General features: G+C 46.5%; 1 protein-coding gene across 1 annotated transcript in view; it reads right to left on the bottom strand.

The window, feature by feature from the left end:
• NEXMIF (neurite extension and migration factor) overlaps positions 1–27,199 on the bottom strand; it is a 149,073-nt gene that overhangs the window by 8,233 nt on the left and 113,641 nt on the right. Inside the window, 1 exon segment of the mRNA XM_079318946.1 lies at positions 1,228–1,352. Within this exon segment, the coding sequence (XP_079175072.1) occupies positions 1,228–1,303 (76 nt within the window). The 5' untranslated portion in view covers positions 1,304–1,352.

Below are 27,199 nucleotides of genomic sequence, written 5' to 3'. Positions count from 1 at the left end.
GAAATCCCCTCCTCACTGCTCAGGACAGCACAGATTTTGTTGCCCACTGGACCAGAAAAAGGGACCATGGCCACAATCCCTTTGCAGCTCCAGCAGCTGCAGCTTCACCCTGTGGAGGCAGGAAGGGGATGGGCTGACAGGGACAGAGACCTCCCAAATTACATCCCAGGGGGACTGTCAGCATGTGCCTCACCTGCCACCAGCCTGAGCTCTGGGGTCCTCGGGGCTGGAATTGCTCCAAGGGTTTGGTAAAGAACATTTGTCTCTCCCACCTTGTTTAGAGCCGACAGAAAGATCTGAACATATGTCAGAGGACCAAGCCCTTGATATCTAACAGGATCAAATTTATATATAAATAAAATCCATCTATCTATCTAAAGATTTATGGGCCAATACAAAATGTAAAAAGGCATGAAATTAAACATGAAACACACTGAAGAATGAAAGCATCAGGCTCTGCCTCCCCTCTGCATTTACTGTGGCCAGAGATTACAGTCCAAATGACCTCAGAAAATGCTCAGAGCCTTATTTATTTCAATCAGGGTTTCAAACAGCTGAGCACTGCTACTCATAATTAGCTATTCTGAAAGCAAATAGAGAATTGATGAAATAGGTACAGACAATTTTGGGAGGCTGCTGCAAGGGGTTGATCCTTCCCCACCTGTGCTGGTGGCTCCCAGGAACAGCTGTCTGTGCAGGAAAGGGATTACAGGACAGGGAATCCCAGGTGCTGGGTGATGGGACACAGGCAAGAACCAGCTCACACATCCGACCTTCCCTTCCCACTAATCCTGCTTTCTTTCTCCTACCCAATCTCTGTCCCAATTTGCAGGGACTAAGTGTCCTTCAGCAAAAATTTTGCTAATATTGATTAAAGGGATCAAAATGCTCAGAGAGGGAAAAATTCCCAACAGATAGAGGGGCTACAAAGCCCAGGATGATTTTTTTCCCCCAAGAAACCAAACTAAAATCTCAAATTTAAACTGGATGAGCTCATAAACATTTCCAGCCATGCCCATGCACAGGTAAAAGCAATTCTTGTTAAGGCCTAAATAGGTGTAGATTTATGGCTGGAAGGATTCCTGTGATAAAACACCCATTTACTCCCCTGCTCCACCTTGCAGAGATACCACAAACTGCTAATATTAATGCACAAAAGGAATTAGGAAAATAAGTTGGTTTCCAAGTTGTCACTGCTCCCTCGTGTACCATAATTAAGTTCCTTACCATTTTCTTTCACCCCATTAATCAGGATAGTTTCTTGGTCTTCTGAGGCACAATCCTGCTCTTGTTGGTCATCCATCAATTTAACCTCTTTCTGTTCACTCCATGCCCCACTGCATCTGGCCAACCTGCACATTTCCAGAAACACAACCAGAGTCAGTGCAATCCCCAGGATCAGCTCAGGGAACCATGAATAAAAAATAACAACAATGAAACACCCCCACAGCCTCACACACTGCCTGCATCCTCCTTAGGAGGACAAATCCAATTTATTTAGGCTCTCAGCTTGTCACTTTTCCACTCCAAAAGCCAAGTCCTATGTATTTGCAGGAGGTGAAAATGTTGTGTATCAGCAGTTCCTTCCCCAAAGTCCTGCAGAGGAGCCTCCACATCACCCCAAATTGCTGGGCAAAGGCACTTTAGCCATGTCCAGTCAGTGGAGAGATGGAGAAGATTCATCCCAGTTCATCCACAGCAACTCTATGATGGAGCTGGACAAAAATAAAAGTACTGGAGAGAGCTGCTCACCCTGCTATCAGCCACTGCCCCTCCAGCACGGGCAGGAATGAAAAACTTCCCCAAAAAGCAGATTTTTGTGGGAGCTCCATCCTCAGAAGCCTCACTCCCCAGACCCCTGGGACTGTCCACACTGGGAGAAGCTGCCCCTCCAGTGAGGGATGAGGCTGACTGGCCCTGCTGGGGCTTCACCAGAGCAAAGAACCTGAGATGAGGATCCAGCCCAGATCCTCTCCCTTCCTCCACTGAGGTCCCCCCACCCTTCAAAGCCCCCCCTGCCTAAGAGTGATGTGGCTGAAACCCAGGCATGGGTGGCACTGGAGAACCCCCATCAGCGCTCCTGACTGACACAATTTCACTTCTTTAACTACAAATTCAAGTTAAAATCTATTTTATGCCCTTCTGGCAACTCAAACTCAATTTTTTTCTCTCTCACACAACAGGTACTAAGATTGTAGCATTGGTTTAGGTGTTTTTCTGGGTTTTTGGTTTTTTGTTTTTTTTTTTTTGTTTGGCTTTTTACTTTTCACATCACCATTTGTCAGTGTCTGCTGTTCCAGAGCACTCACTGCCCTGGGGTTCAGCAGCCAAGCTTCATTCATATTCAGATTTGCAGTGGATTCCTCTTAATTAACGTGAAATCTTTACAACTGCCTTAGTAAGTGAAACCTTCACCCAACTTAAAGATGTTGTGACACTGAGAGGGAGATAAGAATAACAAGCATCAGTAACTCCATTGCTTTGCATATTTAGAGGAATATTTAACTAACCCCAAGAGTTTTCCTTTGATGCAAATCCCCCTCTCAAAGCTCTCCAGCTCCAGCCTGTTTGCTGGTTTAAGACCCCTCTGCCAGCACCCTCCCCACAGCCTGAGCCTCCTCTGTGGCCTTTCACTGCTGACATGTTGGAGCAGGAGAGACTCCAAAAGCCAGAGATCAGAGATCAGAGTTATTTTTCCATGGAGGAGATTAATGTATGAGTGTGGAAGGTGCTCTGCATCTGCCACTGACAGGCTACAGCTCTGTGTAATAATATATAAATAATATCTTGATAATATCTCCTGCCTGTTAAATGTGCCTTCATTAACAAAAGTATTAATGAATTAAGTTTTTAGAATATCTATTAATGAAAATATTAATAAAATATTGTCAGCCTTGGGAGAACCAGAGGGGTCTCAGGAGACCATAGAACCATCCTGGCTCCACTCTATGTGTGGCTGCTGGGGAGGGGGCTGAGGTGTCACAGGGACATTAAATCCATCCAGTGCCACCACCTTCCACTGCCCCAGGCTGTCCCAACCCCATCCATGAAGGAGGAGTCCATCTCTCCTTGATGCTGATGGACACTCAAGGGCCAACCTCATGGAACAGACAGGGGGGCAGGCAATGAGCACAAAGAGCAGCCAAGCAAACGGGCACAAAGGGAGAGTTTACAGACCTTTAATCCCAGTAGTGTGATTTTTTGGGATGTGTGTGCCCAAGGGGGAGGGAAGCACACCAGGGATGCTCCCAGTGGATGAGATCCAAAGGCTGGAGAAGACAATGAAATGCCACAACAAAGGGGATGTGCTTGGGGACAACTCCTTTCCTTGACTGCAGTGAGCCAGAGAGCAGAGCTGAGCTCCAGAAACCAGCTGGAAGAAATGAGAAGGGTCCAGGTGGGTGATTTTCCCAGGGTCAGACAGAGATGAACTACAGATGGGAAAGACAATCCAAGTTTGCTGAGACCTGCTGAACAAGGTCACCTTTGGGACCAGAGTGACCAGGAAAGGTGAGACCCCAAAAGGGGACAGAGAAAAACAGCAGCAAGTGGGAAAGAAAAGCTGACAAAGGGGCTGGATGTGATGCAGGACAGGAAGGACAAAGAGGAGAAGAACAGCTGGGTCCCAGGCAAGAAAAACTAAACCAGGAGAGGTCTGGGGGGTAAAGGTGGTGTGCAGAGAATCCACTGGGCAGCAGGAGAACACAGAACACAAGAGTCATCTGCAGGCTGAGGGACAAAGGGACAGAAGGGAGATTTCAGCCCTGAAGAGAGGCAGGGCTGGGGTCATGCTGTTAGGAGAGCTGGCAGGAAGGAAATCAGACAGCAGCTTGAGGTTTATGAACTTGACTGGAGCCAGAGTGGGTGCAGGAAGAGGATGGGGGGAAGAAGGTGATGGGAAAAGCTGTGGGGTGGGATGAACTGCAGGCCTGAGGAGAAGGAGAAGGAGAAGGAGAAGGAGAAGGAGAAGGAGAAGGAGAAGGAGAAGGAGACGGAGAAGGAGAAGGAGAAGGAGAAGGAGAAGGAGAAGGAGAAGGAGAAGGAGAAGGAGAAGGAGAAGGAGAAGGAGAAGGAGAAGGAGGAGGAGAAGGAGGAGGAGGAGGAGAAGGAGAAGGAGGAAGAGGAGCACAGCAGGGCTGGCTGTGCTTCAAGGACAGGCACAGCACCTTCAGTCACAGGCAAGGATTCAGAAGCACTTCTGCTGATGGCACCATGGACTTTGGGGCATCAGCCTGCTGAGATCACAGCTGGCACCACAGAAAGGCACTGGAGATGGAGGGGAAGAAGCAAGAGGAACAAGCACTGGAGCTGAACAATAATCCAACGAGTTCTAAGCACAAGATGGACAAATTAATGGGCAGAAGGAGGGGATGCAGAGCTGTGGCAGCAACACCCAGTGACCTGGAGAAACCCCTGCCAGCCCCAGGGCTCAGGTCAGGTGAAATAATGCAAGTGCCTCTAAAAACCCTGCCTCTAAAAATTCCCCATTCCTCACAATTCCTGTCAGTTTTCCTATTTCTAGTGCTAACAGGGCCCTACAAAAGCTGTGAGTGACCAGCTCACACATCTGGGAGAACACAAACACAGCACCACAAAGGAGCCTCTGCCACAAACCTCCTGCTGCCTTCAGCCCAGGGGACCAAAACACCCAAAAGATGCTTTTGTTCTCTTTCAAAAAAACCTCCTGAGACACTCAAGAGGTTTTATGGGTGTTGGTGTTGCTGGAGTGGAGACAAATGTGGTTGGAAAGTCCCAGTTGGGGCCCCACCAGCTCCCTTTGCTCCCAACACAGAGCAAGGTCCTGCTGGAATGTCCCTTCCCCAGCTCCTTGGGGTAAAACAGATTATTTCTTCTTCCAGTACTTCCTAGAATCACAGAATCCCAGAATGATCTCTTCAACAGAGAAGGAAACACCCAAATTGCAAAGCTAAAAATCCTGGATACGTCCCTCTCTCACCTCCAGTCACATAAATGAGGGACCTGCTGGTCACTTAAGCCCACCCAAACTTTAGGATTTAAGGATGTTCCTGTCAACATTGATTTTACACAGACAAAAGGGGAAATGCCATCCTTTTATATAACCAAAAAAAGAAAAAAAAGAAAAAATAAAAAGAAGCAGCTGCTCAATGGCTGCTCTCTAGAAAGAGAACAACAAGTTGTTTTGCTTCTTTGTCAGACAGAAAATTTTTCCCCCCAGATGCCAACCCAAGGAGGAACTGTGCCAAGGGGTTTCCTCCCTTTGAGGATTCCCTGCAGACTCTTTTTGGGAAGCAGCAGTGATTTGGCTCATGGCATTGCCCAGCAGAACCAGGGATGGTCTCAGTGATGCCCTGGGTGCACTTACAGGGGATAAAGCAAACAAATTGGTCATGACTGCCACAGAATCCAGTGCTTGGCCACTTCAATCTTTATAATCTATAAACACAATATCCACTGCTGGTTGAACATCACCTCATTCCTATTTCCTGGGTACCACCATTACACCACAGAGCTCAATACTCTCTGCCCAGCCAGAGGAGGGGATAAAAAAACCTACAAGGCAAAAATAAGAAACAGGCCAGGAGCCTGACTGAAAGCCCAGCTGCAGACATGGGAATTCTGTGAGTGGATGAGATTCTGAGCTGGTGATGGCTGCTCTGGAATTAAAGTTAAACAAAAGGTCACCCACACCCAGACAAAACCCAACATCCTATTCACACACAGCTTCCACATCCTCAGTGCTGTAGCTTGTGAGGGTAGATGGAGAGGGAGTATCCAAAGTGAAGCAGAATCTTTTTATGGATTAGTGGGGGAAGAAAGTGAAGGAGAAAAAGAAACTGTGGCTTCTTTTTTTCCTGCAGAATTGTGAATAAGTGCAGGTGTTCTATATATGCAGTTGTATCTTTCAAAAAAAGAGCTTTAGAGAAATTAATTACATGTCAGAGCCTCTGACAGGTCTTTTAAGAATTGTGATACTTTTGAATGAAAACATTATATAGTTAAAAAGAAATACCATGTAAATGTCTCGGAGATATTTACAGTCAGTGGAGTAATAGTGGGAGAGGATTGAGCCCTCCCAGTGGATGGGGATGCTGAGCACACCCAGCTCCTCCTCACCTCCTCTGCTGCCCTGCAGGAGCTCAGAGCAGAGCTCAGGGCAGCAACTGGCTGGGAACAGACCCCAAAATGCTGAGCCCACCTCTGTCCCCCTCCAGGCTCCATCCCTGAGCTCCCCCAGCAACAAGGACATCACCCCCCCTCCTGCTCTGCTGTCACAGGCAGCTCTGCAGAGCACCAGAGCCAGGTGTTTTCTGCTTGGTTGGGTTTCTTCCCCCCATTTTTCCCCCTCTTTAGTCCCACAGCAGGACACAGGACAGAATTCCCCATGGGGGAGTTGTGGTGAGGCAGCAGCAGAAGCCACAGCAATGCCAGGCTGGTTGTTCCTCCCAGATTCTGAAATTCCCTGATGATTTTTATTCCAGGGATGCCATTTGATCCTTGCTTTTCCACTATAATTTCATAACTGGGCTCAAAATTTTCTTATGCCAGCACATGAGGGTGGTGTTTTAATACCAACAGCACCTCTCTGAGTAAAGCTCTATTTCCATGAATTCACATTTCAACCTAGGCCAAGAGTCTCAGATTTTTGCCCATGATAAAATGAAAATGCCCATGAAAAACAATGCAGAGTGCCTGAGGTTTCCAGATGTGACAGGGTGAGAAAGGTGAAGTTCCCAAGGAAAGGCACAGTGTGAAATCATCCTCCCATTCTGCCCACCATGAAATGTTGCCCCAGCCCACTAAAGGGATGTTGGACTTGGGGGTTCTGGTTTCTTTTCTCAAGAAAATCTCACGAGGAAATTGCATCTCCCAAAAGTTCCCTGGGCTTTTCCTATCAATGATGGAGAAAAGCCCAGGTGAAGGAGAAATAGGAAACAAAGAAGGGTTTTGTGGGTCAATCCCAGCAGTGAGAAATCCTAAACCCCACAAGAAGGTAAGGCCTGACAGAGCCAAGCTTAGCTGAGAATAGGTTCAGGTATAAATACAGATAAAAGCCTCCAATTAGGAATAAATCCGAGAGGGGGAAATAAAGCTGATGAAAAAAAAAAAAAGGAGCTTGCAGAGAAAATGAAGAACACCAAAACCACAGAAAGAGGAAACAATCTCAGAACTGGTGTGTTCCCAGAAGGTGTAAAGGATGGATGAGTTGTTAATATTCATAGCAAGCCTCCACTTCTCCTCAGCTGAAAGCAGATGCAACAATTACTGCAGAGCCCAAGCCCCAACTCCAGCAGACCCCTAGATATGATTTAAGAACAGGATATTTAAAGCCAGCTCTCATATAAATGACAGTTTCTGACCTTACTCTGGGAGGACATAAGGTGTGAGTGTTTCAAGACCTGTCACAAACAACTTTAAGGCAAAAGGAAGGAAGTGAACAAAATTACAGCCTTGCTGACAAAGCACACAAAAGTTAAATACCAAAGGAGCTTTCTCTGTAAATGTATTCTCAGACATCAAGAGCAGCAGCTCATCACAAAGGGAAAAAGGTGGCAATTAAAATCCTGGAGGAGCTGAAATGCATGAGGGAACCTCTGAAATGTGCAGGAATTCAGCAGAAAACTGTCCTGGGTTAGGGAAGGCAGAGCTGCCAAACCCCAGAGGGGAGAGCTCCAAAATGCAAAGCAAGAAATGCAAAAAGGACTGGAGAAAATGGAAATGGAAAGGAAAAGGATCACAAAGAAAGGTTGGTGGCCTCAGATGAGCACAGCTCCACATCCCCACAGCGACCTGAGAAAACCTTGATGATTCAAGCAAGGAAGAATTAAATATCCCTTTTTTACCCAATGTGGGATGAATTTGCACATGGGGCCAGGTAAATATTCCCCAGGGAATAATGAGGAGATGCAGGAACCCAGGTGGAGCTCATGAGGGTTTCAATGAGTGCACCCCATTTTGAGGACAAGAAGAATAAAGAGAATTCCTGCCTACCAAGAGCAAGGGAGGATGATTAAGAAGAGTCTCTGAGGTTTTATTTTGGTCATCCTCTCATATTTTATAGAAGTGGAAGGAAATGAAGCAATAATTAGTGTCAGCAGCTGCATAGTTTTGAAAAGCACTGGCAAGTGAGGGGGAGATTTTCATCTCCTGAAAATGAGTAGGAACACAAACTTTGGTTTAGCTGTGATGGCCAGAAGTAAAAACATTTCTAATTAATAGAATCACAGCATGGATTGGATTGGGAAGGACCCAAAAGCCCATCTCACCCCCTGCCATGGGGACAGGGACACTTTCCCCCATCCCAGGGTGTTCCAGCCCCATCCAGCCTATGCCTCTCCCAGCAGAGGTTTTCCCCATTCCTAATCTGAATTTCCCCTCTGGCAGTTTAATCTCCCTTTCCTTGTCTGGAAAGTCTCTCTCCATCTTTGTTCAGAGCTCCCTTTAAGCAGCAAAGGTGCCCAAATCCTGCCTGTGATGTTGCTTTTTGTCTCTCCTCCTTACAAGCAGCTGTATTCCAAACATATTGTTTTCACTCCATCTCTGGATATAAAGTTAAGATAAATCAGGAATGTTAAGGGCCTGGATTTCTGAGGAAATTAGAGTGGAATGATTAAAAAAACTCCAACTCTCATAAATCTGCAAAGGTTGAAAATTCAGCAGGATTGTGGGGTATTAACCTCACAAAACCACGAGGACTCTCCAGAGCTAATTACACATCAGTCTGCTCTAAAATAACAAAAGCCAGTAAAGAATAGTTTGGGATGGAGATTTCTTGATGGGCAGAATTGCTCCATTCAAATTTATTCCCCAGATTCTCTTCCTGCTGCTATATTTATGGATCCATTGACAAACCAGTGCCTGAAAAACAAACTCTTCCTGTGAACCTCATCAGGAAACAGGAGAGGCCAAGGTCAAGTGCATTAAGATTGCAGAAGCTGATGAAGAAAAGGGATGTTTCAGAGTCCCTCACACACTTATTATGAAATAACTCAGCTGAAAAATTGTGTGTAAAAATGTTGTTCAGAGATATGGATTGATGCAGAACCAGGACAGCACACAAAGAATTGGATTTCACAGGGATATGCTGAAGAAAAGTCTCAGTCCTAAATTTTGCCATTGCTTCTTTCCCTATGAGAAATATTCTCTTCTTTTCCCTGTTAAAAAAAAAAAAAAAAAAAAAAAAAAAAAAAAAAAAAAAAAAAAAGAACTCCAGGTTTAAAAAACAGAAGAAAGAAAAGAGGAATTATTTTTTTTTTTTCTGTATGAATTTGTAATATATTAAAGTTTGGACTAAGGAGGGTAATTAGGCTGGTGCCAGAGGAGGATGTGAAAACTCATCAGGATATTTGCAGTAACCCTAGTGGGGTAAACATTTCTCTTTTCTAATATCTTCAAATTAGAAATTTTAGAGGAGAAAAAGAAATTTTAACAAATCTCGTTTGTCTCTTATTAGCAATTAGCTGGTGTGGACTCTGGATAAAAAGTGTTAATTTCTAAAGTACACATAATTTTCATAAAAGCACAGACAGGAAACCAAACAACAGAGTGCTTGGCTTAGGCACAGGAAGGAATTAAGCTGCAGCAAGGGGAGGAAGGGCTCATTCCTTCCATATTTTACACACATGGAAATATTACTGTGAAATACCACTATCATTATCTATATATAACTGTATACTATATATATATGTATAATATATAGATGCATATAAAATTAAAATGTAAATTAAAGATAATAATTAATATAAAAATAAAATAATCTTAAAATAACTTTATAATACTTATATCCCAAATCATCTATTCTATTCTATTCTATTCTATTCTATTCTATTCTATTCTATTCTATTCTATTCTATTCTATTCTATTCTATTCTATTCTATTCTATTTACATTCCATTCCATTCCATTCCATTCCATTCCATTCCATTCCAATTAAATATTAAGTTCTAGAATCCCAGAATTGTTTGGGTTGGAAGGGACTTCAAAGCTCATCTTGTTCCCATGAGCAGGGCCATGCCATGTGCTGAATCCTGGCCCATCAGCTTCAAGAAACTAAAGAAAAAAGAGGCAACAATGAGAAATCCCCCCCAAAAGGGTGATGTTCCACAGGGATGTGGAAGACAAAATCCCCTTAGGCAATTTCTCCCAGTTTCCAGCCAGATCCTTTGAATATTCCTGAAGAACTCCCAAGTTTCAGAAGGATTTTTCCTTTCCATGTACATATAACTGCCCTGATGGCAGATGGGCCCTTCCACACCATTTCCTTTTTAAACTTCCAACTTCATGCAGTTCCTGCACATTCCTTGTGCTTGGAAAGGAATGCCTGTGCTTTCAGCTCCAGAGCACAAAGCTGGGGTTGCTTCTGCTCATTTTGTTTTGCTTGTAAGACCTTTAATTACACAATTACTCTTAAATACATCCTCATCATCATCACCATCACTTTTCCCTGAGATCACCTTGGTGCAGCAGCTCTGCCTGCCAAGGTGAGCCTAAAAATGACCTGCAGCACCCACTGACTTGAGTTTATTTTCCTCACTAGTTTCCTACAGCTGGCACAGCTGGACCACAGATTTTACAGGTAAAAAAGCAACTTCATCCCATGATGTGCATCCAAAGGAGTGAATGTTTCTGACTATAAAGAGAATCAGGGGAGGTAAGAAAAGGAAATGATAAAACACTTATCACACCAAGAAAAGAACTTATTAGGCCCAATAAGGAGTTGGAATTGATGACAATTATAAGATACCATCCATTTTTAGCTAATAATTCAGAAAATGGATGAATTATTTGAGGAATAATATGTGATCATTTATTTAAAGACTTATACTAATGTATACGCTGGAGGAAGCTGAGCTGAGGTTGTAGGAACACTTTAACTCTTACATTCCTGGATGGCTCTTCCTTTCCACTCAAATGCAGACATTTATTAGCACTGGATTTAGTTTTAGGGTTACAGAAAACATCAAGGCAATTTTATATACAACCTTCTTTTCCTCCACTTTCCTCTTCACTTTTGAGAAATCCAACATTTTGCCTTTGAGAACAATTCCCAAACAACCCTGTTCCCACTCCACAGTACATCACACAATTAGATGGAAATAACAAATCTAAAGCCACACCTCTTAATTTTACTTTGAAAGATTTTGGGTTCTGCAATTTCTGAAGGCAAAATCCCACATGAAGAGAGATTGCATCTCCTAAGATATCAGTCCAAATCCCCATCCGTATCCAGGTAACAATCTGGAATGCTGATATTTAAGAGGAAAAATATCTGGACAGCTGCCCCAGCTCCCTGGGAAGCAATGTTTAGTTAAAGTCTTGGATATCACTGAAAGAAGATGTGGAGATGTCACACTGAGGCTGAAGCATTTTTCCAAGTGCTGAATTATTCACCCGTGAATCTCAGATGTGAAATCCAAATGCTCTGGTACTGCCCCAGCTTTAGACAATGGCTAATTCCTTTCTGTGCCACTGCAGGGTCTCTTCATCAGCTTTCTTTCATCCATAATCACAGCCAGGTCATGGATTATTAGTCATATTCAGTGCAGAATTCAAACCTGCTACACCAATCAGCCAGGCTGGGCTCCCCCCAGTTAACTGCACAGCTCTGGGAGCTCTGAGTGCTCCTGGCACAGCCTCACAGGGACACAGGGCACAAATGCAGCAGCCACTCACCCCAGCAAACAGGGATGGAGCCCCTGGGCTGGGACAGGACACAGAACAACCTGGGGCTGCCAGGGATCTGCCCCAAATCCCACCTGCAGCACTGGGCAGGCACAGGGAGCAGAGATCGAGGTTTGGGCTGGGAAGGATCATAAAGATCAGCTCATTGCCCATGGCAGGGACACCTCCCACCATCCCAGGCTGCTCCAAGCCCTGTCCCACCTGGCCTTGGGCACTTCCAGGGGCAGCCACAGTTTCTCTGGGAATTCCATCCCAGACCCTCACCACCCTCCCAGGGAACACTTCCATCCCAGTATCCCATCCATCCCTGCCCTATGTCCCTGTGTCCTATCCCTCCATCCCTTGTCCCCAGTCTCTCTCCAGCTCTCCTGGAGCCCCTTTCAGCCCTGGATCCTTCTCCTCTTCAGGTGAACACTCCCAGCTCTCCCAAGCTGGCTCCAGAGCAGAGGATGTCAATATGTTTCCCCTCCATGTGAACGTAGTGGGAAAAAAAAATCATAAAGACAGGCATTTATCAGCCTTTGCTGGAGGTGTTACTTTGCATATCAAGCCATGAGGATGCAATTGTTTCATTAGGACTTTGCTGGTGTTTGTAACATTTAATGAGTCTTGGAGAACAGAGGAAGAAAATACTACGGCACTGCTGCAGCCAAGATAAATAGGTAAACATCCCCTGCCTGACATCACTTAATGCATCACAGCCCTGCTCACTCAGGGCAGCCAGGAGATCAATTCTTCAGCAAAAATAAAAAACCCATATCCAAATCTGTGCCCACAAGGCAAGGGATGGTGTGACAGGAGGGAAATTCAGCTTGGCTGGATGCTCCAGGCTTCTCTTTGTCTCCTCCTCATGCCAAGCCCATGCTGAGGGGCTTTGCTTGACACAAAATAAGGGTTTTGTTGCTTTTCCTCAAAATAAACAACCTGGCTTTTAAAAAACTTTCTCAGGAGTCAGCAGTGATGTGTTCCCAGCCTCTCAAGGACACTTCATTGTCAGTTCCAAAGTGCCCCAGATAAATTGAGAGCAATGATGGAACTGCCAAAGAAAAGTGAAACCAAACAAAGAACCCAGCTTCTCTTTGGCAAAGCTAAAAAACATTTCATATCACTTCAAATCCCATCTTATTTCTGGCTACACTTCTGAGCCTTCCACTGTAAAGAGTAAGATCTCAACAAAGTCAAAACCCAACCGAAAACAGATTAATTAATGCTAGCTGAGGGATGAATTCATGCTTCTGAACTAATTCCCCTGGAAAACCAAGACCACAAAACACACAGGACACACTTCAAGTTTTTTCCCTTGGGTGGGTTTTGCTCATGTCCCCTCTGTCACCCCTCTGTGCCACCCTGACCCTCAAACACAATCCAAGATTGAAGGGATGACCACCCTTAAATGTGAGTGCAGCTCCCTCAGTTTCCAAGGGAAAGATGGGTGTGATGGATGGGCCCCCAGAGCTCCCCAACCCAAAATCTCCAACACCCCAACAGATCATTGGCTGATATTCCTCCCTGACCCTGCAAACAGCAAGGAGAGGGGCAATACAAAGGAAAATGGAGCTTGGCAGTAAAACACCATCAGGGAGGAAGAGTGTCATGGATGTGGCTGCACAGTGCCATCTGTACCCTGTGCTGCTCCAGTCCAGCAGCTGCTGCCAGCACTGTTGGCCTGAGCTGGCAAAACCCAGAAAATTCCACCCTCAAAGTCAATGCCAGTGGATGGCCAGGGTGCACAATTATCATCTGAAAGAGGAGAAGGTCACTCCTCTTCTAAACCTCTCCTCTAAACCTCCTAAATCCAGCCCTGCTGCTGGGATAAAGGGGGGATGTGAAGCACAAGGAGAGAAATTCACCCCCAAAGGATTTAACAAAATCCTGCAACACCTTGTTCCCCTTCAGCCTCAACACTCCTGTCCACTCTGCAATGAGAAGGGGTGCAAGGAGGAGCTTGGGGATCCTGCACATTGTCCTGCTCACACTCACAAACACCCAGGGCTTTTTTGGGCAGCAGCTTCTGTCTATTCTGGGCTCAAACTGATTGGCAATTTTGAAGAAGGCGCTGCAAATTGCTCTGCTAATCACAGCAGCTCCAGCCATGGAACTGGATTAAAATAACACCAGGGCTGAGACACAAAGCTGAGATCAGCCAGGGAATGCTGAGCTGAGGCTGCCTGCTCTGGAGCACCACTGTGCCTGCCTGGAATGCTGCAGCATTCCCAGCTTTTCCCTGCTCTGCAGTGATTCCAGATGGCTGCTTGCATTAATTCTACAGTAACAACACTTAGGGTTTCAGTGTTTTCAGCACAGCAAGTGGTTTTGTGGTGGCCATGGCCTTTCCCAGGCTGCAGGTGCCTTCCCAAAGCCACCCACGTTGGCACACAGGGGTGACACTGCAGCTCTGACACGCTGAGTGTCACCCACACCTGGGGAAGGCCATTCATCCAGCTGAAAAATAAGGTATCTCTCCAAGGAAATACTGACAGACACAAAAGATTTAAAATTCCTCTTGTGCCAAGTTGCCTCTAAACCCTTTTACTGGAGACAGAGCTTTGTGACAAGTGGGGAAGGGTCTGCCCTGAGCATGTGGGTGCCACTGTCTGACCTCAAACCCTGCTCAGCTCCTTCCCCCAGCTCTAAACCAACAGAGCCTCAGGAGCATCCTCTGTGTCTAACAGCCTGCAAGGAGTCTGTGCCTCCATCTCTGAGATAAAGATGGATGGATCCCTCCCTGCTGCACCCCAGCTCAGATCCCAGCACCTCCCACCAGGGTCTGGAGAACTTTGGGCATCAACTCCCACTCCAAGCCAAGGAATCTCCCACCATGGAGACACAGTGAGACTGTGACACTGGGTTGTCTTAATTTCCAACTCATCACTTCAGATTTCTAATGAGATAAAATTAAAACTTTCAGTCAGATAAGCCAAAAATCATCCTTCAAGCAGGGTCATGGACCCAAGGCTGGTCCTGCCATGGGTCAGCCAAGCTGTGCCTCTTTGGATTCAGATTGTTTGGATTCAGTGTGTGGAGCAGAGGGCAGGATCCTGCTTGGGAAGGGGCTGCATCCTATGTGGGACAGACACCAGCAAGTGTGGGGGAATGGCTCCTCAGGAGATGAGGATTAAAAACCTTCCCTGTGCTGAAGGGTGTTCCCACCACTGACTGCCCCAAATAACCACCAAAGAGGGAAGGGGAACAAAGACAAACACAAGGTTGAGATGGAAGGACAAAGCACCCAGCTCCCCCTTCCATCATTTCCCTCACACTGGTGAAACATCCTCCACAATGGATGGAATCAAAGTCCACCACCAAGTTCAAGAACACATTTAATGCAGATCTATTCACTTCAAGGAGTGTCTGCACAATGGAGAGCTTTCCCCTTCAAAAATTATTCCAAACTGCATGCCTGCTTTTCATTCTTCTGCATCTTAACATTTAAAAACTACAGCCTGTGTGTAATGAAGACACACTTTGTATAAACCACAGCCTGTTCTAAAAAGTAGATTTCACAAAGACTTGGCACTGTACAGGGACAAGGACCACTTGTTGATAAATTACTTTCACTCTGAGAGTGGAAAAGTCATATTTGTACACACCCTAAGTGCTGCTATTGTTGAGCAATTTGATGGAAGTCCAGCAAAACATGCTGTGCAGGTTTTTATTTAACCTCATTTAAATCAAATTAACCATCAGGGATGGTGTGTAGGGACAAAGCAGAGTCCTGTACATAAATGAACAAAATGAGTGCCACATCCAGTCTTCCCATAAACACCTCCAGGGATGGGGACTCCACCACTTCCCTGGGCAGCCCCTTCCAATTCCTCATTACCTTGACTGTGAATAGTTTTTTCTTCATGTCCAACCTGAACCAGATGAGCTTGGAACCAGTGAGATTTACAGTCCTCCTAACCCAAATCACTCTGTGATTCCACAATTTGCTGATGGAAAGATTTGATAACACTGCAAGAGTGACAAGTGTGCATAAAAATGAAATAATAACTAAATCCCTCTGACCATAAAGCCAGTGTGGGAATTCACAGCACACAAGAGACTTTTAAAATCCAAGTCAGGGTAAAAGGTTCATGGGGAAACTGCTGCCCAGGGAGAAGAGCCTGGGGCTTGCTCACCCCAGGGATCCCTGCTGGGGAAATGCCACATCCACCCCAAAATGAGAAAGTTCATTTGGGAAGATTTAGACTCCTGGAAATTAGTGCAGAGCTCCAGATCACAGAGAAAACAGGCTGCCTAAAACTGACCTGGGATTTCATTAGAGCTGATAACAGTGGGGAAAAAAAAAACCTTCCCAAATGTGCATTACAAATTCAGTCTGTAGAAACTCTTTCAAAGGTATCTTGGTTAAAGCAAATGATGTGCAGGAAATCAGGGATTCTGCCTCTGGGAGCAGTGGCAGGAGGAGCAGCTGGTGGGCACAGAGGCTGCAGGGAAAGCAGGGCTGAAAGTGGGAGGGACAGGAAGGAACCAAAATATTTTCCTGGTCTTGGACCTCTGGTGAACTCTACCTGTAAAATCCCAAAGAAGAATTGGTCGGATCTTGTCTTTGCTGAAAAAAATACAGCAGGAAGATGGGAGATTGTGCACTCCAGCATGGAGGGTGGCCATGGTGGGATGGAGAGTGGTGGGCAGAGATGTGGTCACAAGAAGTGACTGCACTGTCCCTGCAGCCTTTCTGCTGATGCCATGGAGATGTTTTCCTGAATGAAGAATGGGAAAGTGGTCTGGAGACACTGAAACAGACTCAGAGAATAATAAAATGGTTTGGGCTGGAAGGGACCTTAAAGATCATCCCATTCCACTCCTGCCATGGGGAGACACCTCCCACCATCCCAGACTGCTCCAAATCCCATCCAGCCTGGCCTTGGGCACTGCCAAGGATCCAGGGGCAGCCACAGCTGCTCTGGGCACCTGTGCCAGGGCCTGCCCACCCTCACAGGGAGGAATTCCTGCCCAATATCCCATCCAGCCCTGCCCTCTGCAGTGGGAAGCCATTCCCTGTGTCCTGGCACTGCAGACCCATGTCCCAAGACCCTGTCCAGCTGTCCCAGAGCCCATTCAGGCACTGGAAGGTGCTCTAAGGTCTCCCTTAGAGCCTTTCCTCACAGGATAGGAGTTACATCACTTCCATCACCTCCTCTGGACTCACTCCAGCAGCTCCAGGAGCTCCCTGTGCTGGGGATTGCAGGCAGCTCTGCAGCTGGAGCCTCACACCAGCCACTGTGAAATACCCATCCTCTGTCTCAGCAAGAGAGACAAGAGCAACAAAAACCCACTGAATAAACCCCAGAGCAAAGCATAAATTAAGTCCTAAACCATTCCTCTAGCTGTGCCCATGGCTCTTGTTTAAGGAAAAGCCATTAACACAGCATCTTAAAGTCACTTAGAGGATTCCTGCTTATTACCCTGGCGAGGTGATGCCGCCAATGATGCTGCAGGCAGAGTCTGTTTTCCCACCCTGCATCTTAAAAATGGGGATTGGCATGTCCAAGTATATTTAAAGCACAGGGGACAGGCTGCTCTCCCAGCAGGACAGAGCCTGCAGCAATCCAAAGCTGTGGCTTTTGGCTGGCCATGCTGGAGAGGTTAATGGGGATGGAGAATCCCAACCTGTCTGCTAAACCCACACCATGTCCCTGCTAAAAAACTCTGAGCAGGAGCTGAGAAATGGGCTGTGCTGAGCTCAGCTGCACCCCAAGAAATGGGAGTGGCTTCCAAAGAGCCAATTTAGCCTGGGCACAGTGAGTGGAAGCTGTCAGTGGCAGGGTGAGAACAGGAGCTGTCAGCTCAGCCAGCCCCTGGCGCCGCTTCCGAGGGCTGGGGCTCTGCTCTGGGAGGTTCATTTGCAGGTTTGTCAGTATTTAAAAACATTCAAGGGGTTGGAGTGAGTCCAGAGAAGGGAAAGAAGCTGGAGAAGGGGCTCAGCCTGGAGAAAAAGAGGCTACTTCTGGATCTCCCTAATTCCCTAATAGGAGGGGACAGCTGGGGGGATTTGGGATCTGCTCCCAAGGACAGGGACAGGAGGAGAGACTCAGGGGGGAAATTGGGGAAATTCCTTCACCCAAAGGGCTGTCCAGCCCTGGCACAGACTGTCCTGATGGAGTCCCCATTCCTGCAGGGATGTAAAAGCCACATGGATCTGGCACCTGGGGACCTTGGCAATCTCAGAGGGATTTTCCAGCCTGAATGAATCCACAGAATCCATGGAATTCTGTGTAGGAAAACCAGAGCTCTTCCAGTGGCAAGCAGCAAGCTGAGAGCTGCAGCCTGCCTCACCCCCGGTTTAAAATAATTTATGGGATGGGTTTAGGGCTTCTGCTTTGGGTTCATCCTCATCTGAAAAACACAAAGGTCTTGCCACAGGAGTGACTTACCCAGGCAAGAATTAAGTCATGTAGAAAAGAAGCAATTAAACCACTCAGTGATTCAGTCCATAAAACATTTTCACTGCTATTTGTCTGGGAATAACTTGCTAGAAATGACAGACCCCACTTATGTGTAATGGGTTTTGGAAGAGGTGGGAATCCCCTGGGACAAGACACCCAGGCATCCTCTGATTCTGCACCCAACCCCAGCCAGGGCTCACTCCTCCTTGATCTTTCCAACCTTAATAATTCTGTGATTCTATGAAAAAACCCCAGATCCAAGGAAGCAAGGGAGCAACTGAAAAGCACAGCTCAAGGTGGAGACTTCCAAGTCTCACATCAACTGAAGACACCTTAAAAAACTGAGAATATTAAACATTTCCTGGCCTTTTTTCTTTAATATCGAGGAGACAACCCATCACAAACTGCTCTGGTACCTGAAGTGGTCCAGAGAAGAGGAGCCAGGCTGGGGGTGCAGAGGATGCTCACTCAACATCCCTGAGCAGGGAGCTGCCACTCAAACACCTGCACAGCCCACCAGGGCAGGGAGAACTGGGCAAAACCATCTCCCAGTGATGATTTTAACCCCCCACCCACCCTTCAGCCCCACATTGTTGCAGCCAGGCTCCCTCAGGAATCCTCCCCACTCCACCATCCCATGGATAGGCAGGAATTTCCACGTGCAAGCCCTGCAAGGTTTATCCAGTCCCTGCCTCAGTCTGCCAGATGATAAATGTCCTTGGCTCCCATTTACTTCAAGATGTGCTGAGAGCCTTTCAGAAATTAAACCTCTTTATTCCCAGGTAAATGACACGTGTTTTGCTGCACAATCTCCTCTCCTATTATCCCCTGTGCCCAGCACTGAATGCAGGTGTCACAGATGCTGCAACTCCATCCCACTAAAGGCTTTTCTCCCTCCTCTCTTGGAGCCAGGAATATTTTTTTTTTCAATAGCAAGCAGATCTCTGGGTTGAATTAGCTCAGTTGTGTCAGGTCACTGCTGCAACTCCCCTGTCTACCAGCACAGATTTCTCTCAGTGTTGCTTCTCCTGGCATGGATCTGCCAAGATTTCATTAGCAGATCCCTGAGAGCTGCTCTTTGGAGAGATGGGGAGGGAGATGACAGCATTCCTCTCATTCCTCTCATTCCTCTCACTCTTTGGGTCTGATTGAGGGAGGGAGGTGAAGCCCCATGGAATTTATGCTTGGATTTAAAAGGATGTGATCCATTTGGAACTCAAAGCACTTCCAAGGATTTTTCACCTCTGTTAACAATCCAGCAGTGCTGCAGAGGGGAAGGGTTTTAAATGATCTAAATTTAGTGCTTCCAGCTCCCCCTGTGTGATCAGCTCTGACTGTTTGGTGTCTTTCCCAATGCTTGAGCTCCTGGGGCTGAGACCTGCCAGTCTCACCTGAGCCAAAGCCTGTGCCTGGCCCAGCAAACTGCAAAGCAATCCTTGAAATATCAACCAAGTCAAAACCAGAAGCTCAAAAAACCCAGCACACACATAAAAGAAATCAGAATTGACTTTTTAAATCGTATGGTTTAAGCCAGTCTCACAATTTCTGAGCATTTAAGGATTCGCCATGTCCTTTATCTTTTACCATTTATCCAGTCTGTTATTCTTCCCTGAGTCCACCCTTACACATTCACAGTGCTCTGATTTACCTGCATGATGTCACCATTGCATTAAATGGCTGATTTGCTTGGAAATGCAGAGCTACAAGACACTGCATTGTTTCCTTCTTTTACAGAGGTTCAAAAAAGAGTTCTGAATGGCAAATTAAATTGGATTTCAAATAGCATGCAAAGAGCAGTTGTGTTTGGTACCAATTCCCCATCAAAGGTCCCTTTAACAGGCACGAGCACCTTCTCACATGACAAAGTAAAGAAAAAACAAAGATGTACAAGAGATCTGTCTTGAAAATCTTACAACATGTAGATGCAAATCCATAAAAATATTCCCCAGCAAATTAGAATTTACTTTTTAAAACCACAGTCCTAAAATGGCTCAATACAATTTTTGGTTTTCTGTTATTTTTTGGTGTTTTTTTTTCTTTTTTTTTTTTTTTAATTGCATCTGGGCTGACAGCTTGAACACTGAGCTGCAGCCTGTGAGACAGAAATACCAACTCACTTGTACCAGCAGTGCTGCTCCCAGTTGCTGTAATGATCTTAATCAAAGAGTATTGTGACAAAAAAAGGGATTCTGGTCTGCCTGCCTTTGGCATATCCTAAATATCAGTGTCCACATCCCACTGATGCAGTTGGAAAAGAGAAATTCCCTCTATTGGAATGAACTGGAAGGGACCTCAAAAATAATTCTGTTGCACCTCTGTCATGGGCAGGGGCATCTTTCACTATCCCAGGTTGTTCCAAGGACACTCCCAGGGATCCAGGGGCAGCCACAGCTGCTCTGGCCTCATCACCCTCACAGGGAAGAATTTCTCCCCAAAATCCCACCCAGCCCTGCCCTCTGCAGTGGGAGCCATTCCCTGTGTCCTGTCCCTCTATCCCTTGTCTCTCCTGGAGCTCCTTTAGTCCCTGGAAAGGGCTCTGAGCTCTCCCTGGAGCCTCCTCCCCTCCAGGCTCAGTGTTCCCACAGCTCCAGGCTCTCCCAAAGGCAGCAGGAAGCCCAGAGGACAAACTCTGCCTCTTGTCCTCCCCTCCTGCCATCCATCCCTGCCCCACAACTGCTGTGGGCAGCAGAAGGCTGTCCTGGGCAAAGGAGAGGTCAAATATCCACTAACACCCTCTGAGCTGGAGTTTTCCAGCCAGGTGCTGGCTGAGCAGGTGGGATTCCTGTGCTGTGTCACATCAGCAACTCCAGCAAGGATGACTCCACTCAAACAGCATTTCAGGACCCAAAGCAACAACCTTTTGATGCTCTCATGGTGCTGTTAATTACTCAATCTCACCTGTTAATCCAGGTTTAACAGAACAGCCTCCTGTGACCATCTCAGCTTGCCAGATCCCTGCCATCCCTGTTGTACCCTGGGCAGGATCCTGCAATGCTCAGAGCCCCACAGGAGCCATTTCATCCCTGCTGTGAAAATGTCACACTCTAATTTGTGCCAGAGAACAACAGAGGCAGGGAAAACATGAGGAGGAGGAGGAGGAGAGTAACACCAAAGGGAAAAAATGCCTGGATAGGGAAGGGAGAACACTCTATTTAAATCCTGTGTCAGTTCCAGGGGAAGCAAACAAGGTGAGCAGACAAACATCCTGCTCCTGCCTCCAGGAGAGGCACAAATAGGTCCTGCAGGTTCAGATAATGAAAGCACAATGTGCAATTCTATTCCTGCCACACACAGCCCCACGTGGAGCTGCTGGTACAGGCAGGAATGTTGGGAAGAGGATTTCCCTGTGCCAGGTAGGCTGGGGAGGAAGGGCTGGAATGGCACCTCTCCTGTGGGTGACAGTGCTGTCACAGAAAATGCTGAAAATCCTTCCAAGCCCCTGGGAATCTGTGCCACTGGGAAAAAGCAGGAGGAACACAAGGGCTTGGAGGAAGCCCAAGAGCTGCCAGTCTGGAATCTGGGGTTGGACCAATGGAGAAACCAGAGGAGAACCACACAGGATCATCAAGGTTGGAAAATGACCTCCAAGGGGATCAGCAAGGTTGGAAAATGACCTGCAAGATCACCAAGTCCTGGACACCACCATGACAAATAAAGAATATAATGAAGTGCCATGAACACTTGGTTTTTGCACACTTTTTGGGATGGTGACTCCACCACTGCCCTGTTCCAATGATTAATCACTCTTCCAGTGATGAAATTTTTTCCAATATCCAACCTGAGCCTCCCCTGGCCCAGCCTGAGCTGTTCCCTCTCCTCCTGTCCCTGTTCCTTGGGATAAGATCCCAAATCCCCCTGGTTGTCCCCTCCCGTCAGGGAGTTGTGCAGAGCCACAAGGACCCCCCTGATCCCCCTTTTCTCCAGGCTGAGCCCCTTTCCCACCTCCCTCAGCCTCTCCTGGTGCTCCAGCCCCTTCCCCAGCTCTGTTCCCTTCTCTCCAGCCCCTCCATGTCTTTCTTGTCCAGGGGCAGAGGCCCTTTGTCCTGAGAAGCCTGGAACACCAATGCTAATAATAACACCATCCAAAAGCCTGACTGTATTTATCCCGGGAAAAACAAAGAGTGAGCATCTGTCACCAGCCCTTGCTTGCCAAGATGCAGCTTCCAAAATATTCTGTGGAGCCCAGATTGGCAATTGTGGGCAAGCCTGGCCAGAGCAGCTCCAGCACGTGAGCCACACGTGTGTCACCAGCCTGGACACTGTCCCTGTCCCCAGCACCTCCCCTGCCAAAGGTGGGGCTTCCCCTCTCCAAACCTTCTTCTCCAGGGTCTCCAAGCCCCAATTTCAGCTGCTTGGCCCTGTTTTTCTAAAACAGTTTTTCACCAGGTCTCAGCTCTACAAAGGCAGCCCCAGAGTCCTGCTGGAGAAATCACAGAAATTCTGCTCATGGTGTCTCTGTAGTTTAGATGATAACAACAACTCTGGCTCCTGGGCAGTGTCTGTTCCATGGGCTGCTGACAGAGATGCTGAGAAATCCACCCTGGATTTCCTCCCTACCAAGCCACAAACTCTCCAAAACTTCCCCCCCCAGTTTCCTACTGCTAGCTTTAAATCTGACACTTACACACCACACAGACCAAGGGTGACTTTCCTTCTGGGTGCCATTACTAAAACAATCACCACTGGCTGCAGCACTACTGGAAACAAAACAACATTTGCACTTCACTCCACAAAAGTGGCTTTGCTAGGCAGGAACATTCCCACCCTTGCACCCTGCCTGTGTTTTGGGGAAGCAGAGCACAAAGAGAAATAGGAATAAATATTCACATGGAAACACAAGTGGATTAGGTGCAGCTTCAGGATTAAGAAAAGCACAACACAGATATGAGCAAAATAAACATTTCCTCTTTATTAGCTTCAATTAAAGAGCTATTCTGTTTGAACTTCCCTCGTCTGTGTTTAAGCTGCACCAAATTTACATCATTGTTTGAAGCCATAAAACCATGGAATCACTTGGGAAGGAAAAGCCCTCTAAGAACTTGGAGTCCAACCATTCCCACACCACTGCCAAGGCCACCCCTGCCCCATGTCCCCAAGTGCCACATCCACACAAATTTAACATCCCTTCAGGGCAATGATTCCACCACTGCCCTGGACAGCTCATACCAATTTTTTTCCATGAAGAAATTTTCCTTAATTCCCAATCTAAACCTGCTCTGGCACCCCTTGAGGGTGTTTCCTCTCCTCCTGTCCTGTTCCCTGGGAGCAGAGCCCAGCCCCTCCTGTCAGGGCAATAACGTCCCTCCTGAGCCTCCTTTTCCCCAGGCTCAGCCCCTTCCCCAGCTCCCTCAAAGTGGGAAAGAAATCTCTGGAAAAGTAACCAAGCTTGCAAGTGGGACAGGTGGATATTCACTGTCCACATCCATCAGTGGTGAAAAGAGAAGTGTATTTAATTTTATATAAAGAGTGTGATGCCATAGTGGCCATGCTGAGCAGAGATACAAAAATACATAATAAAAATAAATATGTAATATGGTGTGTACTATATATAAAATGCAAAATAAATAAATATATGTAGAATAGAATATTTGAAATCATTTTAATTTTAAAAGCCCTGTGCCCACAACTGATTAAGTAACTAAATAAATTTGAAATGGTGCCTCAAAGCCTTTTTTGGCCAGGAAGGGATGGAGGTGCCCAGGGGTGAGATGGGTCCAGTGTGTACCAGGGGCTGGGGGGCTGAGAGGATCCAGCAGGGCTGGTCCAACAGGGATGCTCTGGCTCATCCAGGGCCTCTGCCTGCTTGCAGAACTGGAGCCAGGATCCAAACCCATCCAGGCAGCCCCAGAACTCTGCTGAGAGAGGAATCACTGAGCTCTCACTGCTAAAAAGCCCCTTTGAACGTGCTGGAGTGTCTTACATAAGATGGCAATAAAGTGGCACCAAAAAAGAAAGCAAGTAATTACACTACTGCCTTGTAAGCTTTGATTCTGTGCTGTTTGGGAACAATCTGAGGATTTTTTTTTTTTTTTTTTTTTTGTGAGGCTTATGAGGATAACACTGAGAACAGCAAAGGTTTGGAGCTGGGGTGTCCAGCTTTCAAGGTCCCATGAAAAACACAGGTTTCCTTAGAATTTCACATCCTGACAGGCACAACCAGAGAGAAGCAGGAGACATTTCTGCCCTCTCCTAGCAGCTTATGTATTATTCCTTAAAAAAATAAAAAACAGAAAAGGAAAAGAAAAGAAAAACTTTCAGAGAAACGTGGTGCCTTTATTCCCTTGTGATGTTTAAACCATTTTTCATGGCACTACACAATGAGCTTTCTTTGGGAAGTAGAACAGGAGCTTTTCCTCAGACCACAGTAAAGCACTTACAGCCTCAGTGCCTTGAGAAGGTGATGGATAAAATAAAGAAAAGGGAGAAGAAGCTAAAAGGAAGAGAGAATGAATGGGGAACTTGAATCAGGAAGAAAGAACAGGGGGGAAAAAAGAAGGAACAGGCATCACATGCAGGGATAATTGCAAAGCACCACCACACTCCTGGCCAGGGAAAAAAAGGAATTGTAGATGAATCATGAGTATGACAAAGAATCCCTTCAACAAGTTGTCTTTTATCACAACTTTGCTGCTCTACAGCTGCACTGCAACCAGGAGAAATTACATCATGTCAACAGCAAGTTTATAGAGATGAACTGGCTGAGCAGGGGAAAGATGCTGCAGTCACTTGTGCTTCCCTGCCAGGCACCAAGAATTCCCTGAGAACAGCACACACAGGGCATGAGAACCAAAACACACCCCTTGAAAGGGGCACCTCCAAAATATCCCTGGAGGGAACCTCCCAAAAACCATCCCAACCAAGCCCCAGCTGTGAGCAGGGGCACCTTCCACTACATTGGGTTACTCAAAGCACACTCCACCTTTTGTTGAGGTTTACATTGGATTTTAGGAGAAATTTCTTTGCCCAAAGGGTTTGTGCAGCCCTGGCCCAGCTGCCCAGGGCAGTGCAGGAGTGCCCATCCCTGGAGGGATTTAAAACCATGTGGATGTGGCACTTGGGGACATGGCTCAGGGGTGGCCTTGGCAGTGCTGAGGGAGTGGCTGGACTCATTCTCAGAGGGTTTTTCCACCCTGAACCCTTTTCTGTGATTCCCAATCTCCCTGTGATCCTTCCCCAGAAGCACTGGAGGGTTTCTCCTGCCTCCCTCCCTGGGCTCCCTGCCCTCCTCTCCCCACCCAAGAACGGCTGCTGGCTTAAATGCAAATAGTGCACATGCAGGCACAGGAGCTTTTTTTAAATTCTGAAAGCTGAGACTTCTAAGTTTATCTCAGAAGGACACTGGAAAGATGAATAGAGAGAAATTATGCAGAGAAAGAGAAAATATTCAAAGAGTGGAATTATGTATGCATAATTGCCTGGCTCCCTGGGGTGCACGGGCGAGTACACCAAGTCACTTTGTGAAATCATTCCCCACAACTCCTGTATCCTAATTATAGTGCAGTAAGTGGGGAGAAGCTAATTTTTAAACAGTCCTGATGGGGTAACTGGAAGAACCATGAGGATGCTGTTTAACCCCTTGGTTACTGAGAGGCTTCAAGCAAAGAAGTTGACACAGGAAGAATAAATGAAAAGTCAAAGCATTGTTCTCTGGTTGATTTAAAGGTGGCCAGCAGGGGAACTAAGCAAGCACAAGACTTCAGGTTAGAGGAGGAAAAAAAGGGCAGACATGAAAAAATAAACCAAAATTTAAAAAAAACCAACAGTAAACATGACCTCTGCCCAGACTTCAAGGGAGACTGGAGGCAGCATTTGGTGTCTGTGTCCCTCTGCCCTGCACAGCAAATTCTCAGCAAAAAGCTTTATAAGTCCTAAAGCCTGTGCAGGAACCTCTTTAACCATACAGAAAATGCAACCCCAGCTGCATTCCCCAGTGCAGCATGAGTACCTGCAGCAAAAAAACCCTATTTAATGCTCTGGAATCATGGCTGGTATGGGAAGAACCTCACAGGTCACAGACATGGATGAGACAGCAAGAAAGGACAAAACTGGGTGGTTTTCCTCCATTACCTGTGCAATGCTCAAACCTGATTTCTTCACAGGAAAATAAAAGGCAGTAGCAGGACATCCCTGCCCTCAAGATGTGCCTGGGGAGGTTTAGAATGGATAACAGGGAAATCTTCTTCCCCCAAAGGGTTTGTGCAGCCCTGGCACAGCTGCCCAGGCAGTGGGGGAGTCTCCATGCCTGGAGGGATTTAAAGCCATGTGGATGTGGCACTTGGGGACACGGGGTCAGAGGTGGCCTAGGCAGTGCTGGAGGAACAGCTGGACTCGAAGATCTTAACCAAAGATCATTTTCCAACCAAAATAATTCCATGATCCAACCCGTGCTCTCACACTGCCCTGCGAGTTCAGCTAATGCAGAAATCAGCCATCAAAGGCCTTTTATTCTCACCATGCTCAAGTTTAAGCCAAACAAAACCACTCCTGGAAGTCCTTAAACTCAGATATTTTGACTAAATTCCCTTTAAATTTCTCAGCCTGGTAATGTTTGTTCTCATTCATTCCAAACCCCTTCAAATGTTCCAATTAGCATTGTTTTTCCCCTATCAGAACAGATGCAGGCACACATTATTAAAAAAAAAAAAAAAAAAAGGAAAAAAAAAGAAAGAAAAAAAAAAAAAAAAAATATAAAATACACCATTTACCCATCCTAGATAGACAAAGAATGATTTTGTCCCTCAGCCATGCCTTGCACAATACCACTAAAAGCATAAAAACACCACTTAGAGCTCCCAGGGATGCAGCACATGCTGCAGCCTCTGCCTGCAGAACACCTGGATTCCAACATCTGCTGCCAAGACAGGCAGGGGAAAAGCAAAGGCTTTCACTCCAGGTTGCATTATTTTGAATCCTCAGGGTGTTTGGGTTTTTGTATTCCTAGCACAGCCTCTGGAGGGGAGGGACCCCTGGAGATGGATCCCCTTCAAGGGCAGCTCTTAGCCTGGAAAAAGGAGGCAGGGCTCCTCTCTGAGAAAAACCACCTCCAAAATTTTAGAGATATCCACAGGATTTAAGACCAGAAGACCATTTAGGTGGACCTCCTGCAAAAATAAGCAATTAAACCTTCTCCAGTCACCTCTTTGTTG

The sequence above is a fragment of the Erithacus rubecula genome (genome assembly GCF_903797595.1).
Source record: "Erithacus rubecula genome assembly, chromosome: 15".
Taxonomy (NCBI): Eukaryota; Metazoa; Chordata; class Aves; order Passeriformes; family Muscicapidae; genus Erithacus; species Erithacus rubecula.
Note: the sequence above shows the minus strand (reverse complement) of the source record. Positions and strands in the feature narration are given on the sequence as shown.